Source organism: Podarcis gaigeae (genome assembly GCF_964106915.1).
Source record: "Podarcis gaigeae genome assembly, chromosome: 6".
NCBI classification, from domain to species: domain Eukaryota; kingdom Metazoa; phylum Chordata; class Lepidosauria; order Squamata; family Lacertidae; genus Podarcis; species Podarcis gaigeae.
Window position 1 is genome coordinate 28,160,902 of NC_139682.1, and position 15,596 is coordinate 28,176,497.

Genomic DNA, 15,596 nt, shown 5'->3' on the forward strand with positions numbered 1-15,596 from the left:
AATGTATGTTGTTCATGTGAGCACACAAATCACAGCCCCTTTCTTTTCGAAACTAACAGAAGCCATGCTGGGTATGATCTGGAACAGAAGAATCCCAGTCATGGGATCCAAATGTGTCGCTAATGTCTCATCTAGCCTGACTCGTTACTGTATAATAGAGAGAACGGAGCGATAAGTTTAGACAGAAAGGAAGTGGCACTATTTTGCCATAAGAGCACACACCTCTCACCATTCTTTCAATGGAGATGCAATAGGTGGGCTACTTCATAACGTGACTCCTTTTGTCTTCCTTTCCATTCAATGTAGACACTAAAAGTCGTCTTGGCACTAGCTAGCAGCTTGGGGGACCCTTTCTACGATGTGTCCATTTCTCACAGCGTAGAAGACATGATGAGGTAAGTCTAGATTCATAATGAACAATCATTTTTTATGTTGACATATTCTGTGTCATTTAGTTTAGAGGCACCCGACTTCTTCTGGGTCATTCTGTCCTCTGGGCAATGGGGAGTAGGCCGAGACCGTCTGACCTGCTGTGGGTGGCCAGACTTTAAGAGAGCTGATGTTGCCTGGCAACAGAGGCTTCACAGATAAAGAAAACTAGCACTCGGGTGATATGATGTCATTGACTGGGGGATGAAGCTGAGGAATTCTGCATCCTGAGAGAGAAGTGGGGCTTCCCACAAGATGTTGCCATATGGAGGGTCCTTGTTCCTGATTCCAGCCAGTTGGCCATGTCATCTTCCAGGTTGCTTCATCCCACCCACCCTGTTTTTCTGCCAGCCAGTATTCTGAGCCCCACTGACCATGCTGACATGATTTTGGGGTGGAGTTTCACACCCCCTGGGTTATAGCTCCCCCCCCCAAAAAAAGTTTTTTGTACTTCTGCAAAATTTTGGGGTCCCTTCGACACTTCTGATGCCTCCCTCTTCTGTATGGGGTGGTGGTGTCATTTTAGCTACCTACCTCCTCCACATTTGGGAGAATAAGGCTGTTGTTGCTATATGCTAACCTTCCCCAGACTGATACTCGCCAGATGTTTTGGACTACAGTTTCCATTAGCTCCGGACAGCATCACCAGTTGTGAAGGAGACGGATGAGACAAAACACAACATTTAAAATTCAAAAAGCACAACAGAATAAAACATACTTCTTCTGTTTCATTGGTTTGTTGTTAAATAAATTTTTGGGATAGATTTTTTATACCTCTTTCCCCTAGTTCTAATCCCCTGCTCCCCCATCACAGTATGATTTTAAAATTTATTTTTTTCCTCCCCCCCCCCCCATCAATGCAGTAAATCCAAGGCAAATTTCCTGCGACAACAGATTGACTCTCAGTCGTTCCCGTCTGATCATGGCATTCCACATTTCTCCATGGAAAGTGGACCCTCTGCAAGTCAGGTCCTTGTCATGGGACCTGATGACTACATTGTTGCAGTTGTAAGGTAAAGCATTTGGGGCGGGCAACACAGTTTAACATGCTTGCATTGAGATATATCTTTGTTGACATTACAGCATGTGACATGCAACAATTACATAAAATGAAAAATAAAACAAACACTCAGATAAATGTTTCTGAACATATTAACAAAATTGTGTCAAAGTGTATATACCAAAACTATTAAAGTTATTACAGATATGAAATGATGTACTGCTTAGATTGGTGACCATACTTAAAAGGTATTTTGTATCAACAACAATGATAATTTACAGGAAGGGGGAGTGAGGGGAGGGGGGAAAATAAAACAAAATATATACTTGATGCACATCAGACTGTGCTGCAAACTATGGGTACTGTTCTACCACATGCCTCATTATTTGTGTAGTCAGTAAAGTCACACTAGACTGCATAAAAATTATCTTGTTTCTTTTGCCCTCCTGCTACCTTTAATTTTTTGTGTCAGTTTTTCCAATAATGCTGTTTGCCAAATTGCATTATACCATTGGTCCTTAGTTAATGATTTTAATGATTTCCATGCCCTGGCAATAGTTGATATTGTAGCAGTTAATAGATGTGTTATGACTATTTCATTTCTAATTTGCAATATATTGTGACTATATAGGCTAAATAGAGCCAGACCTGGGGTCATGAGGACTGTCTGCCTTGTAATCCAATATATTTTTGTAAATACTCCCCCCCCCCTAAATTTTCTATTTTTGGACACCCCCACTACATGTCCTGATATGTCCCTGTAGTAGTACATCCTTTCCAATACATTGGGAGAAATGCTCAGTTTATATAGGCTAGGCATCTAGGTGCTAAGTTCCAACCATGCACATTTTAAGGGCTCTTTCCCTGGTTGTTGCCAATATGGATTTGTATGGTGCATGTGACCACAGTCTGTTCCATTATTATTTTTTTAGTTTTTCAAGGGTTGGCAACCATTTTGTCTCCTTCTCCACTTGTTTTTTAGATCTTGCATGTCCATTTCTCTTTTGGCACAAATAATTGAGCTAAGCTTCCCTGTTTGGAATGAAATGCTGCTGTGGACATTCCCTTAAAAAGAGGGAGTAAGATTTTTTAAACAAATGCTTTATAATCAGGTGGATTTTAGTAAAATTCGGCACCTGGGAGTGAGAGCTCTGATCTAAAAAGCAAATAACAATGTGCACAAAACTAGCACTATATTCCACTATATTTCAGAAAGTGGTTTTTATGTCATGAGAAATTTGGATATGATGTGAAAATTAGTAGCTAGGGAAGCGTTGGGAAAATTGAATAAACTGCAGTGTGAATGCAGCCATAGATGGCTTTAAAGGAGGATAAGACAAAATGATGGATGATCAGTTTGTCAACGGCTCAGTCATGATGGATGAATTTCCAGAGGCAACATGACATCAAATATCAGTTGCTGGGAAGCAACAGCAGGAGAGAGCTACTGCCCTCATACCCAACTGCTGGATTTTCCATAGGCATCTGGTGAAGAAAAAAAAAGGATGCCAGACTAGTCTGAGCTCTGGTCTGATGCCACAGGACTCTTTATTGCCTAAGGTCTTTCAGACATGAGCAAGGGTGTATCAGGGAACTGGGAAGAACAATGAGCCTGAGAACCATAAGCACTGGGGCAGAAGGTGAATCACTCTGTGGATTTAGATTCTCAAAAACTTTTGTGTGTGTCCCTTTCCAGTTCCTTGAACCGGCCGTTTGGAAGTGGAATAATGACTTCTTCTGGAATCCTTCTAAACAGTCAGATGCTGGATTTTTCTTGGATGAACGAATCAGAAGGCCATTCATCTTCTGGCTTGGTAATAAATTATGAATTTGTCTGACATGAATAGTGAAATGAATAGTAAGTGTATGTGAGCATGGCACCAATGATTGATGAAGTGCGTGCATCCATCAGATAATTAAGATTTAGAAGTCCTTTATTTGCCATGATATGTATGGTTTTAAAGCTGAGCTGGCAAGTTTAGCTCTTAACCTGTTTTCAGAGCCGCTTGACTTTCCATTGTGTGTCTACTATAAATATTTTTACATAAAGAGCCTTGGATTTCCTGCAGTGAATGTTGTTAGATAAATGTGATATGATATTATCTGGGTGTGTGCTGTGAAAGATACCCTGTTGCTGGAGTGGGGAAACTCTGGCCCATGAGCCTAATTAGGGCTGCTTCGCTTCCCCATTTGGCTCCTGAGGCCATCTTGACCAAACCACTCCCACTTGCTGTACACCTGACATCATATATGGCTCAACTGAAAACATGGTGTACTGCAAGTAAAAACCTCTTAGCTGTGCAAAATGGCTCTTTGAAAGGGGCTTCTGAAGATCCAACAGCCAGCTGACTCAGAAGGCCTTTTCAAAGTGCTTTGCAAAATAGCATTTTGACAGAGGTTTCTGAAGATGTCTTCCAAATACGGTTTCAAAGTGCTATCTTGCCCAGCTCTTTGAAAAAGGCTTCTGACATTCAGCTGATTTGAACCTGTCTGGTAATTGGGTAATGGTATTTATTACCTCAGAGATTCAAGGAAACAGAAGCTTGAGGGGGAAAGGCTCCTACAGATATATTTAACAGTGCTTTGCAAAATTATTTTTCCTGCAGAGGAACTTTATTCAGCCTGGGAAAAGGCCGCTGTCTTTCTTGCTACCCACTGTTGTCCGGCCATCAGAAGGGATGTGTGGGACTTACCTTTGTCTGGGAGCCAATGGTGGTGACAAAGCTTTGAGCAGCATAACACAGGTCAGTCTTTTGAGCACTGCTGGATGCTTGCAATATAATATCCTTTCTTACCAAGAGAAAGAACTGGGTCTCCAGGACCAGCCCTGCCAGCGGCAGGTGGGGGAGGGCGAGGGGATAGATGAAGGCAAGAACAAATGTCTGAGCTGATGCAAAAACACTTTTAAAAAACATTGACCTGTGTGTTTGCGTGTGGTATAGGCGCCATCTTGATTCTGCTTCTGACAGTAAAATGCCTTGGGATGGCACTACAGTTCTTTTGGGCCCAGCTTTTACTGAAGTCATAAACTGGCTTTGAACTGTGAAAAGTGGTTCGAACTGTGCTACTTAATACTGTCACTCAGTGTCAGCATGTGACCACCATATTAGTCTTAAGCAGGGCTTTTTTTCCCAGCTGGAATTCGCTGGAACTCAGTTCTGGCACCTCTCAGATGGGTGCCATTGCCATTATAAGAGAACAAGGGAGGTGTTCGCGGTGAATTCTGGCACCTCCTTCTCTAGAAAAATAGCACTGGTCTTAAGGGCTTTGACTGCATAGAAGTACCTTACTTATCTTTTTTGGGGAGAGGGAATAAGTTCATAATGGATGCATAAGTGGAGTGTGTGATCATGACTATAGTGCCATCCCTTCAGGATAGCTGACTCCCAGACATTGGAGGACAGGTTTGCAGAATGGGTGGCCCCTGTGAAAACAGGATGCTGGACCAGATGGGTCATTGGCCTGTTCCAGCAGGCTGCTGTTATGTTCTTGAATGATGATTTGGTGCAGAAACCAATACTGTGATCCATGCACCCTATTTCTTCTAGTGTGCAGATCACATGACTGATGCATACATAGGTAGGGGTCCAGAAGCGTAAGCCACTATGCAGACATACCCACATACAGGTGGAAGGCAGGTGTGTCAGCCATGCTACTGCACCTTCACTTTGAGTATCTGAACAAGACTCAAGATTCCGTCATGAACAATTCATCAAAAACCTTAGCATCTGCTTCACCTGATCTTTTAACAGGTTTTAGTAAACGTTTTGACCTACAACAAGAACCTGAGTGAGAGTCTTTCGCTAGGCCGGCTTCATCCTCAACTTCAGTCTAATATCCTGGAAGTTGACAGTAAGTATGGATCACTGATCTTTGAAGTCTGGACTTTTATTATTTCACTTCTGTGATTTCAGACACAAGTGAAACAGGGTGAGGGTTTCCCCCTGAGACATCTAAGATTACTCTGTAATTTTTCCTCATCTTGACATGGTTTGTTGAACCTCATCGTATGGCTGTCGTAAGATGGGAGAATCTTTTTGTATCTGACTACATTGCAGAAGCTGAAAAGGAAACTGTATGCCGGTACTTTGGTGAAGTGGAAGCAATGCTTCTGCACTTTTGCTTATGTTACCTGCAACATTAGCCACTTTTCCTCTTCTGCAGTGTGGGCAGAACGAACCTAGGAATCTGCCTTATGCAGAGTCAGGCCATTGGTCCATCTAACTTGGAACTGACTGATAGCGGCTCTCCAGGATTTCAGGCAAAGGACTCTCCCAGCCCTACTTGGGTATTCCAGGGATTGAGCCTCAGACCCTCCGCAAGCAAAGCAAATGCTTTGCTGCTGAGCTATGGCCTTTCCCCCGGAAACAGGAAAGAGCTCTTCAGTCTGCTACCATGTTTTCTTGAGCATTGACTCAAGAAATTTGGGGGAGATCCAAGCTCTCTTTCATGTTTGTAAAGCACTTTGATCTGCTCTCCAACAGCAGAAAGGCAGGTAAAATCAACAGAGGAACAAGGAAAGGTATTTTCCTCCCCATCATGGCACATGGGCGCTAAATGGAGGTGGAAAAGAAAATGCGCTTCATTAGTCAGTTCTATTGCAACTGGTAAATAGGGCTGTGACTGCCCCCTCCCCCTGCAAAAACTTGACAGGCCAGATCAGAATCATGGGCTGGTGTTTGACCACCCCTAACTGTATGGTCAAGGGAGTCAAATGCATATTTATTGTGCCATTTTCCTATTATTTAGCTTAGGTACCTTCCCTTATTAATACACCAAGCCCTACAACTATTTTAAAGCACTTGTGCCTTGATCCTATAGGTAGGAAATGTGAACATGTTGACACAGATGTTCTACATACACAAGACTGCACATGATTCCTCTGCATAAGGAGGGAAAGGGTGGATCCAGGGATCTGCCTTCCTTGTGTACCAGTTGGCACATGGATCAGCACCTTGATCGGGACTGCTGCCAACCCTTTCAATAAAACTAATCTTTTCTAAAATTCTCCACCAGGTGAGTTTCCTGAAGAAGATATCAAGTACTTTACAAGCAGGGGTCAGCCGGTGAGCAAAATCGAGGTCCTTTCTCTCGTTCACGGAGCCAGAAGAACCAACAATTTCATAATTGGTGTGAAAGACCCAAGAAGTGAGGATGCAGCAGGAGCCACAATATTATAGCAACTCCCAGATGGGTTTCTTCATGAAATAAGGCTTTTTCCAAAACACATTGTGCATGTTCCCAAACAATCCCTTTATCATTCCCCCTGAGGCGGAACAAACAGTGTTTGTTATTGGTTTCTCCATTGCTGAATAGACCCCTCTGCACTTCTATGCTAAAACCAATGCAGCAATGAAGGCTGACAAAGGCACAATACAGACCTTAGTTTTTTGTTGTTTTGTTTTGTTACTATGAACTTGAGTTAAAAGAATCTCAGGCATTATTATAATATGAGCACAGGGAATAGGTTTAATTTCAGCAGCACCCTGACAATGGTTGATTCCAGCCATTTAATGCACAGAGAGATATTTCTAAACTAAGCACTGGGAACAATTCAGGAAGCAAACCACTGGCTATGTACAAGTGTGCTGTTCTGAGAGCAGTGGTGGCAGGTTCCTTCCTCTGTAAATACACATACTTCTCTTTTGAGACAAGTTCTCTAAAAAGGCAAAGAAAGAATCGCAGTTTCACAGGTTTGAGTCTGAATGGGATAAATGAGAAAAATCTTATCTGTGGCGGGTGCCTATTGGCTAATATATGTGACATCATTACTCCGTCTCCTCCAATCTCTGGAACAGTTCTGCAGTTTAAAATAAGGTTTTCTGTCCCCCTCTCCCCCTTGTAAGGCAAGAATAAACACAGAGAGAGATAAGTGTGTGTGTGTGTGTGTGTGTGTGTGTGTGTGTGTACAGGCTGCTTTTTTAAAAAAGTGGATAGGCTGCCTGACTCATTTAAAAAAGGTTAAACAGTGGCTGATCCAGCATTTTACCTCCCAATATGTATATTTGTCATGGATGTTTCAGCTTGACTGTGTGCTAGGGCCACACATACTGGTCTGAGTGCTCTTGAAATGGTACCTTTGTATTCACCTGAGAAGATGAGGCAAAGATATTTCTGTGTCCAGTGCATTTATTTCTGATACTGTACTAGTCAACTCTGAATGATTCCTTCTCAAGTAGATGAATACAGAATAAGAACAATGGATTAAGTTAGCCCTGGGCATTCTCAGATGTTCCCCGTGAGTCAAATGATTTGTACCAGCATACATGTTCTAATAAGATATTGGCTCCTCTGCACATATTAATGAAAGATTTTATAATTCTGATTTTGCCTCTCTGCCCCAATGGTGTCCTCTTGGTGGCATCAGTGCTATGGTATCTTGCCAGTTATTTCAACATGTTGCAGGTTCCCCCTGTTGTGTTTTGACACAATACATTTATGTAGTTCAACTTTGGATCTGGATGATAATGATATGTACATCTATACTGGGGGGAAAGCTGAGCTTCAGTTTTCTCGTGCTACTGTCCAAAGTAGCCCTACCAGCATAATAACATTGAAAATTTTAATGCAGAAAGAACTCAGGCAGATCCAGTGCAATCTTCTACTGAATAATTTAACTGAAATCTTGGCTTTCCATAGTGCTGCAGTTCCATTTCAGCTTATTATTGCATTTCTTGGGCAAAACCACGGCAATCCAATCATAAAGCAAGGCCCAACATAACCAAAATAAACTAAAAGGCCATCCTTTCAAAGTGTTGGTGCTGACCTTTAAAGCCCTAAACGGCCTCGGTCCAGTATACCTGAAGGAGCGTCTCCACCCCCATCGTTCTGCCCGGACGCTGAGGTCCAGCGCCGAGGGCCTTCTGGCGGTTCCCTCATTGCAAGAAGCTAAGCTACAGGGAACCAGGCAGAGGGCCTTCTCGGTAGTGGCGCCCACCCTGTGGAACGCCCTTCCAGCAGATGTCAAAGCGATAAACAACTCCCTGACATTCAGAAGACATCTTAAGGCAGCCCTGTTCAGGGAAGTTTTTAACGTGTGATATTTTACTGTATTTTTGGTTTCTATGGAAGCCACCCAGAGTGGCTGGGGAGGCCCAGCCAGATGGGCGGGGTATAAATAATAAATTATTATTATTATTATCCTTTCTCACCTAAATGTTATGTTAACTGTAATTTTCAAATCATTAACTTTGAAAAACAACTGGCAAAACATGGTGGTGAGGAGAAGAAGATTTAGGCTCATATGCATTCATATTCACTGTCTCTTCCTTGGCCCAGTGTACTTGTTTCTTTCTTAATCTATGCTGAAAATACAGATAATAAAACTAGATCAAGACATTGCATATTACTCTCTCACACACACACCCCATTGTCGTTCTCAAATGTAAACTAAGAACAAAAATATTAAGACAGTTTATATTAATGAATTTTGAGGCTTGGCTGTAAATACTAATGGGGCAGGAAAAATATTGTAAATTCTAATCTTAATCGACTTGTGGCTGACTTCTTGCCAAGTTTATCTCACTTCCCTTCATAAATTCGAAGTGGAGTTTTTTTGTAAACAGATATGACCCAGCTGCTCAGCTCTTGCAAAGTTTACCCTGTTCATCTGAATTGCCAGCAACATTGCCTACAAAGTGCTAAAGAGATACAAAGAAAGTGTTTCACTGAAATGCGATAGAATCCAGGACAAAACAAAGTTCTAGGCAATAAAAAGGTACACCATCAATAGAAATGTAGTTTATGCATAACACTGAAAGTTTAAAAGTAACTTTGGGTACAAGTGATTCCGTTGATGTCAAGGAGAATGTACCCAAAGTTACTTTTAAACATCCTCCAAATCAGTCTGTCTTAGTCTGATTTGTGAAGCAGAAGAACAACTGCCGCTTACTAAAACTAGAGGCAAATACACAAACAGACATGGGCAAGTGTTTCAGATTATTTCTAGACACGGGTGCTGACACACTCAGTTTATTATGTCAGAAATCAATCAAGAGGACCTCACATCGGGAGCACTTTGAGATATGTACAAATATTTCAGTTCTCTGTGTAGATGATAGTGGGTACATCAGAACAACTCTCTTGATGTGAAATAGACAATCAGTGAAAGCATGGGGGCAGGGCGCATGCCACAGCAGCGCATTCTGTCCTCAGCTTCCACATGTTCAGTGGAAGGTATGCACAGGGAGCCCTACATGTCGGGAGCTGAATTGGTGTGGGTTCTATCTGCCCGATGTGGGAACCTGGATCCCTGAGCCTGCTGACAGAGCCAATGTGTGTACAGCTGCAGGTACAGCGTGCACATTGGTGGAGTGAACGGAATAAATGATCCCACCCACCACCATGTATTCACTGATTGCATGAAGGCCTCTTCTGAATGGAAAGCATTCAGTTCTACACCATATAAATCACAGAAAAAACTCTGCTTCTGGCTCCATTAATAAATAAAAATTATATCAGCGTACAGAATCCTTCCATTAACTTTTGAACAACTTCCCTCCCTAACAAAATGTAATTTCACAGCACTTGACGTATTAAATGCACACCCACAAAAATATCTCCCCTATACTGATTTCACATTAAATCAGTGCATAACTTTTATTGCTTTCCCCCATCATATTATTGTACCTATGGCTACTGTACATATTCTGTATGTATATCTGCTAATAGCTGTGCTGGTGCTCCAGATCTTATATCCCATGAACTGGAATTGAATGAATATTGTCTTGTTCATGTGCACATTTACATGACAGAAAACCAACTTAATACGAAGAATGACCCTTCCTAATGTTGGAGGTATAAATGAACAAACACACTGCAGAAGCCATCACTGCTCATGCTTTATGCTTGAATGTTAACTGTCCTTTGATGACCTCAATGTGGTTTACAATCATTCACTAGTTAAGGGCTCATTCACTTGTTCTGTTGTAAGTTGCTAAATGGCCTACGTGAGATTTTTGAATGTTTGTATGACAACATCAACCAAGCTGCAAGCAGTGGTGTAGTGTGGGTTGCCAGCTTCCGGGGCAAAGCAAGTATTGTGCCCCCTCCTCAGAAAGAGGAAAAAAACCCAGAACACATAAACACATACCCCAAGTGAAGTTCAGGAGTTGTGGTGCTTCTCCGGCAAAAGCGCATGCGGCCTTTTCTAGCCATAGTGCAGAGGGGTGACTGGAGGGTGCGGGGAGAGGAGGGGTTGGGGAGAAGCAGTGACCTGCCTCCACAAGAGGGTGCAAGAAGAGGAAATAATAAAATGAGGGGATTCCTTCCAGACCACCTTAAACACCACGAGGGCACTGCAATTCAGCAGTTTCAAGGCCTCAGGCAAGAGAGGAGCAGAAATTTTGCACCCTAAGAATTTTGTGCATGGGGCAACAGCTCCTGTGGCACCTCCATGCTACGCCACTGGCTGCATGTACCAACATATGCTTACAGTCTGCCTGGAGTGAGGCTGCAGGATTCACAGAGGCAGCAGATCCCAATGTCAGTCTCCCCCCTCCCCTTGTTCCTGATCTTTCCTCACCCCTTCTTCCCTGGTGAGGAGGGCACATCTGCCATTTTGGGGAACTTCAGGTGCTAGGAGAGAGTGATTGAGATGAAGCAGTGGGGCTGTACAGAGTGAGAGTCTTGGACATAGATAATAGAGTCTTCACCCGGCTACTTTCCCTGAGTGTTGTTCACTTTTCTTCAGGGAAAGGGTAGGGCTCCATTTGGGAACAGCTGTCTGGTGAGGGCAAAACTGAGGGCCGAGCCTCCAATATCAGGAGAGCAAGGTTCAGTGCATCTTAGTGCATAGAGTACACAGAAACTGATTTTGTACAGATTTTTAGAGATCCCTGATATAAGGATCCTTCCTCCATATACACTTGCCTGTCCTAATGACAAGACATTTTGTTAAATCTCTTATTAAACTGGAATGAGCAACTGGCATATTTGTTCTTCCTCATGGGAACAGAAGTGGATTTTAGGGGGGCTAAGAAGAGAAAAATTAGAAACTTGTCCATGAATACAAAGCCATAGAAGATTATTAGTCAGAAGTTTTACAATGGATCCCTTAGAGCTATTTCCACATATATGTGTTAACACTTGTGTGGATTTCTGCAGTGAAGGAAGATAAGATGAAATGAAGGGATATATCCATATTTTTGCTCTGAGGAGGCAACATACTGCACACAGAGTGCACATGTACACACTGACACACACACTTACACTCACACAGAGGTTTATCATACCCACTACAAAGGTTCAGAAAGTGGGATGAGCTGTGCTTGCAAAGGAGCAATCATAGCCTTAGAATGCATTTCAATTGTTTCTTAGCAAGCACAGTTTGCATTTGGCACTAAATTTGGTACCAAATGTAAGCTGAGCTGTTTTCTGCTGGGGTTGGATCTACCTGACATCCTATGACATCAGGTTGGTATCTCTGCCCACCTGTCAAATGTGGCACAATCTGATCCAGCTTTCTGGCCAAGTATGGTTCCCCATGTTAACTGTCCCCTTCCCAGCTGTGACAATCAGTTTCCTTCATTGAATTAGACTTGAAAGGAGACTTCTCTTGTAGCTGTGGCACCTCCAAATGCTGTCATCACCCCTGCACCCAAATTAGGTTTGAAGACAGCCTTCTATTCCTACAAGAGAAAGGTGATGATGCGGGGGGTGGGAGAGAAAGCTGTGGGTGCTGAGGAAGGCCTCACATGGTACTTGTGCACCTGTGGGTTGGTGACCCCAAGTCAAGATGAGCTCACAGAGCTGCAACCCTATACAAGCTAGGGGTGTGCAGATGATTTAGATGAATCCTATATCTTGAAGTGAAGTGGAATACTTTGGACAGATTCAGGGCTTGTCTTAAGCTGACTCTTTCCAAACTGAGATTTGGAGCCAAACTGAATCAGGCCACCTCCAAAGTGCTTTGGATCTAACGACAATTTTCTTAAGTATCAGATTGGGGTTCTTCTGAATTTTTGGTCAATGCTTGTTCCTTATATACATTTACCTGGCAGTAAGCGGCACTGAATTTAATGAGGGCTTACTTCTGAGTAAGCATGCATAGGACTGTAAATTGAAGAGGTTAGAACAAGGGTGCAAAACAAGTGACCCTCCAGATGTTCTGCTCCACCTTCCATCAGTCTCAACCAAGTTGGCCAATGGACAGGAATGATGGAAGTTTTAAGTTCAGTAACATCTAGAAGACCACAACTTTCCCAAGTGAAGAGAGAGTATTTAATGATCTGCTCAGTGCCTGCTTAAGGGTGAAACAAGGATTCAAAACTGAATTCATTATGGTGTGTATGCTATAGCACTGGGATATGGCAGTTATTTAAGTTAATCAGTGGGGGGGAAGGATGTGATATCATATATAAGATATAAAATAGTGAATGTTATCCTTTCAGACACTGGTCCTCAGTTGTGTGCAGTCACTCTACTGTAGCTCTGTTCCAGCAATAGGGATCCCTTTCTAGATCACCTACTGCAGGAGGGCACTAAAGAACTGGCCTCTCCTTTTCTAATCTGTGACTGACTGCATATTGTTTTAGTGTCTATCTAAGCAAATTGTAGTGTGATGTGTTAGATTGATCAACATATGGATTGTAAAGAGCAAAATACTCAGTGGACTCCCCCACCTATCTTCTAGGTACTGAGCAAAATGTCTGAAGCACCATCTAAACTTACTTTGTTGCTGCGAACCAAAATGCTTAAAGTTTAATTTTACCAGAAGGTAAATTGCAAGAAGAGGGATTTTTTAAAAAACACAATGTATACTTTGAAAAACAGAGTTCATGAATACAAATTGTAAAGTTGACATGTTTACTGTATAGCATCATTTTTATTTTGAAACAAGTAACACAAAATGCATTGTTATCACAACTGTGACTTTGGTTGTACAGTCAAGAAATATGTTCATGCATTTTCCCACCAATAACAAAAAGGCAGAAATAAAAACACTTTTCTTTTTGTATTATATGCTCAAAGGTATTGCATCCTCTTTAGCTTTTCTCTTACTACAGCTATAGTTTTGAAACCCATTGCTCACATGATTAAGCTACTATAATTCATTGGCGTTATGTGTGTGTGATAATTTTAAAGACTAAAAATGTTCTAAGGGATCCCTCAACCATTTGGACTTGATTGGGTGAGGGTGTGTGGGGCATGTGGGGAAAGGAGAGGAAGAGTAAGATCCATTGCACAAGCTGGAATCCTTGTGCTTGTAGATCTAGGAAATTGGTGATCAGCCAGTGGGTCAGGACCCACTAGTGGGTCATGGCCTGATCCAAAGTGGGTCACAACAGGAGCACTACCACCATGCAAATACTGCATATGGTATATGGCACCATGCAAATACTGTATATGGTAAACAATTAAGAGATAGGTCCCCAAATGCATGTTTGGGTTGAAAGTGCATTCTGGGTCTGAAAAGATTGAAAACAGGTCATCTCTGTAATGGGATACAACAGAATATATTCCAAATACAGTGGTACCTCAGGTTACATACGCTTCAGGTTACAGACTCCGCTAATCCATAAATATTACCTCGGGTTAAGAATTTTGCTTGAGGATGAGAACAGAAATCGTGCAGCGGCGGCACAGCGGCAGCAGGAGGCCCCATTAGCTAAAGTGGTGCTTCAGGTTAAGAACAGTTTCAGATTAAGAACAGACCTCCAGAACGAATTAAGTACTTAACCCGAGGTACCACCGTACCTTATTTCTATGCTGTAGGTGCTGAACATGAGGGCAGGTCTTGAACTGCACCATTCAAGATACTGTAGTTCTGAGTCTGTCATCAAGTTTTGCAGCTTTGCCACTCCAGTCCCAGTCATTTGGCACATAAGAACAGGAGCAAGGCTAATACTTGGGTTGCGGTCACCACTTTAGCATGTGAGGTAATGAAGCCTGCTTATCACCACCAAGAGCAGAGTCAATATCAAGACTGATTCCCTTTTTTATTTCAAAGTTTTCCAAATCACCACCCACCCAAGGATATTATGTAGCATAGAAACAAGCGGGTTGAGGCCTATGCATGCCAAGGTCTGAACCATTGTATAAATATTTATTTTGTATATTCATAGCCTGTTTTCTGATCTGAAAAATCTACTAGGTGGCTCACAGTTCAGATGAGATCGGGCATGTTCAAGGTAGTATGGCCGTAGACTAGGTGGCTCACATTTGATTTAAAATCCACAACTTGGCTGGAACTGGAAATGGCTTCAGTCCCCCTGGTAGATCATCTACACTGGGAACTAGATACTGGGAGTGGGTCCCTTTTGGCTCTGACCCTCTATTACAGTAGCCCATATTACATATTATTGTAACCCAATAATTACACTTTATCCTCACCACAACCCTGTGAGGTAGGTTAGGCTGAAAGACTGGACTGAAGTCACCTAGCGCGTTTCATGCCTGAGCAGAGACCAGGTCCTAGTCCAACACTTTAACCACTACACCACACTGGCTCATGACTGGATCAGCCAAGGTCGGTGTAGTCCAGGATACTGGTTCCAATAGCGGCTGGTTGGAAGGAAGCAAATGATGGCTTTATACAGGAAATGTTGTATAGAGGCTCATGTTTCCTTATGCTATGATTATGAGAATGGAAAAGGCTGCTGAGATGGGGATTTTATAGAAGGATAAGAAAAAAGGAGCCTGTCTCACCTTGTGCATGTTTATGCATGTTTGCTGGTGTGATTTCCGCAGTACCCAAGTACTGATTGCACACATTCTCCCCATTTGCACCCACTTCCTCTACTTTTTCTGTTGCCTCCTCTATTTCAAGCAACTATATAAACAGCAACTGCCTTATGACAGGGCAAATTTGTCGTTACTCTATAATGCTTGATGCCCATAAACAACGCATGGATCCCATGATGCAGACCCTCTAAGTGTCCCTGTTTTCCAGAAGCCATCCTGGTTTCTGATCCTGGAATGTCCTGCTTTTCCTTAGAATGTCTCTATTTTCATTGGAGAAATGTTGGAAAGTACGGACTCGAGCCCCAAGCCAAGGAGATAAGTAGGTAATCATACCTTTAGAAAACATCTGAAGGCAGCCCTGTATAGGGAAGTTTTTAAATGTTAAATGTTTTATTATGTTTTCTATATATATTGGAAGCCGGCCATAGTAGTAGTAGTAGTAATAATAATAATAATAATAATAATAGTGGAATAGGACGTCTCT

At 42.4% G+C, this 15,596-nt stretch overlaps 1 protein-coding gene and 1 long non-coding RNA gene across 3 annotated transcripts in view; both read left to right on the forward strand.

Moving 5' to 3' along the window:
* GGT7 (gamma-glutamyltransferase 7) overlaps positions 1–7,540 on the forward strand; it is a 35,347-nt gene extending 27,807 nt beyond the window's left edge. For both annotated transcript variants that reach the window (XM_083746212.1, XM_083746213.1), the window contains exons 10-15: positions 307–395; positions 1,293–1,442; positions 3,126–3,243; positions 4,036–4,173; positions 5,182–5,281; positions 6,446–7,540. In XM_083746212.1, coding sequence (XP_083602338.1) covers positions 307–395; positions 1,293–1,442; positions 3,126–3,243; positions 4,036–4,173; positions 5,182–5,281; positions 6,446–6,609 — 759 coding nt within the window. In that variant the 3' untranslated portion in view covers positions 6,610–7,540. The remainder of the gene's footprint in view (positions 1–306; positions 396–1,292; positions 1,443–3,125; positions 3,244–4,035; positions 4,174–5,181; positions 5,282–6,445) is intronic.
* Positions 7,541–8,574: 1,034 nt separating this feature from the next.
* Positions 8,575–13,390, forward strand: LOC310847692. Its single transcript, XR_014565966.1, has 2 exons — positions 8,575–12,242; positions 12,280–13,390. It is a non-coding gene; the product is annotated as an uncharacterized lncRNA (long non-coding RNA).
* Positions 13,391–15,596: the final 2,206 nt, after the last annotated feature.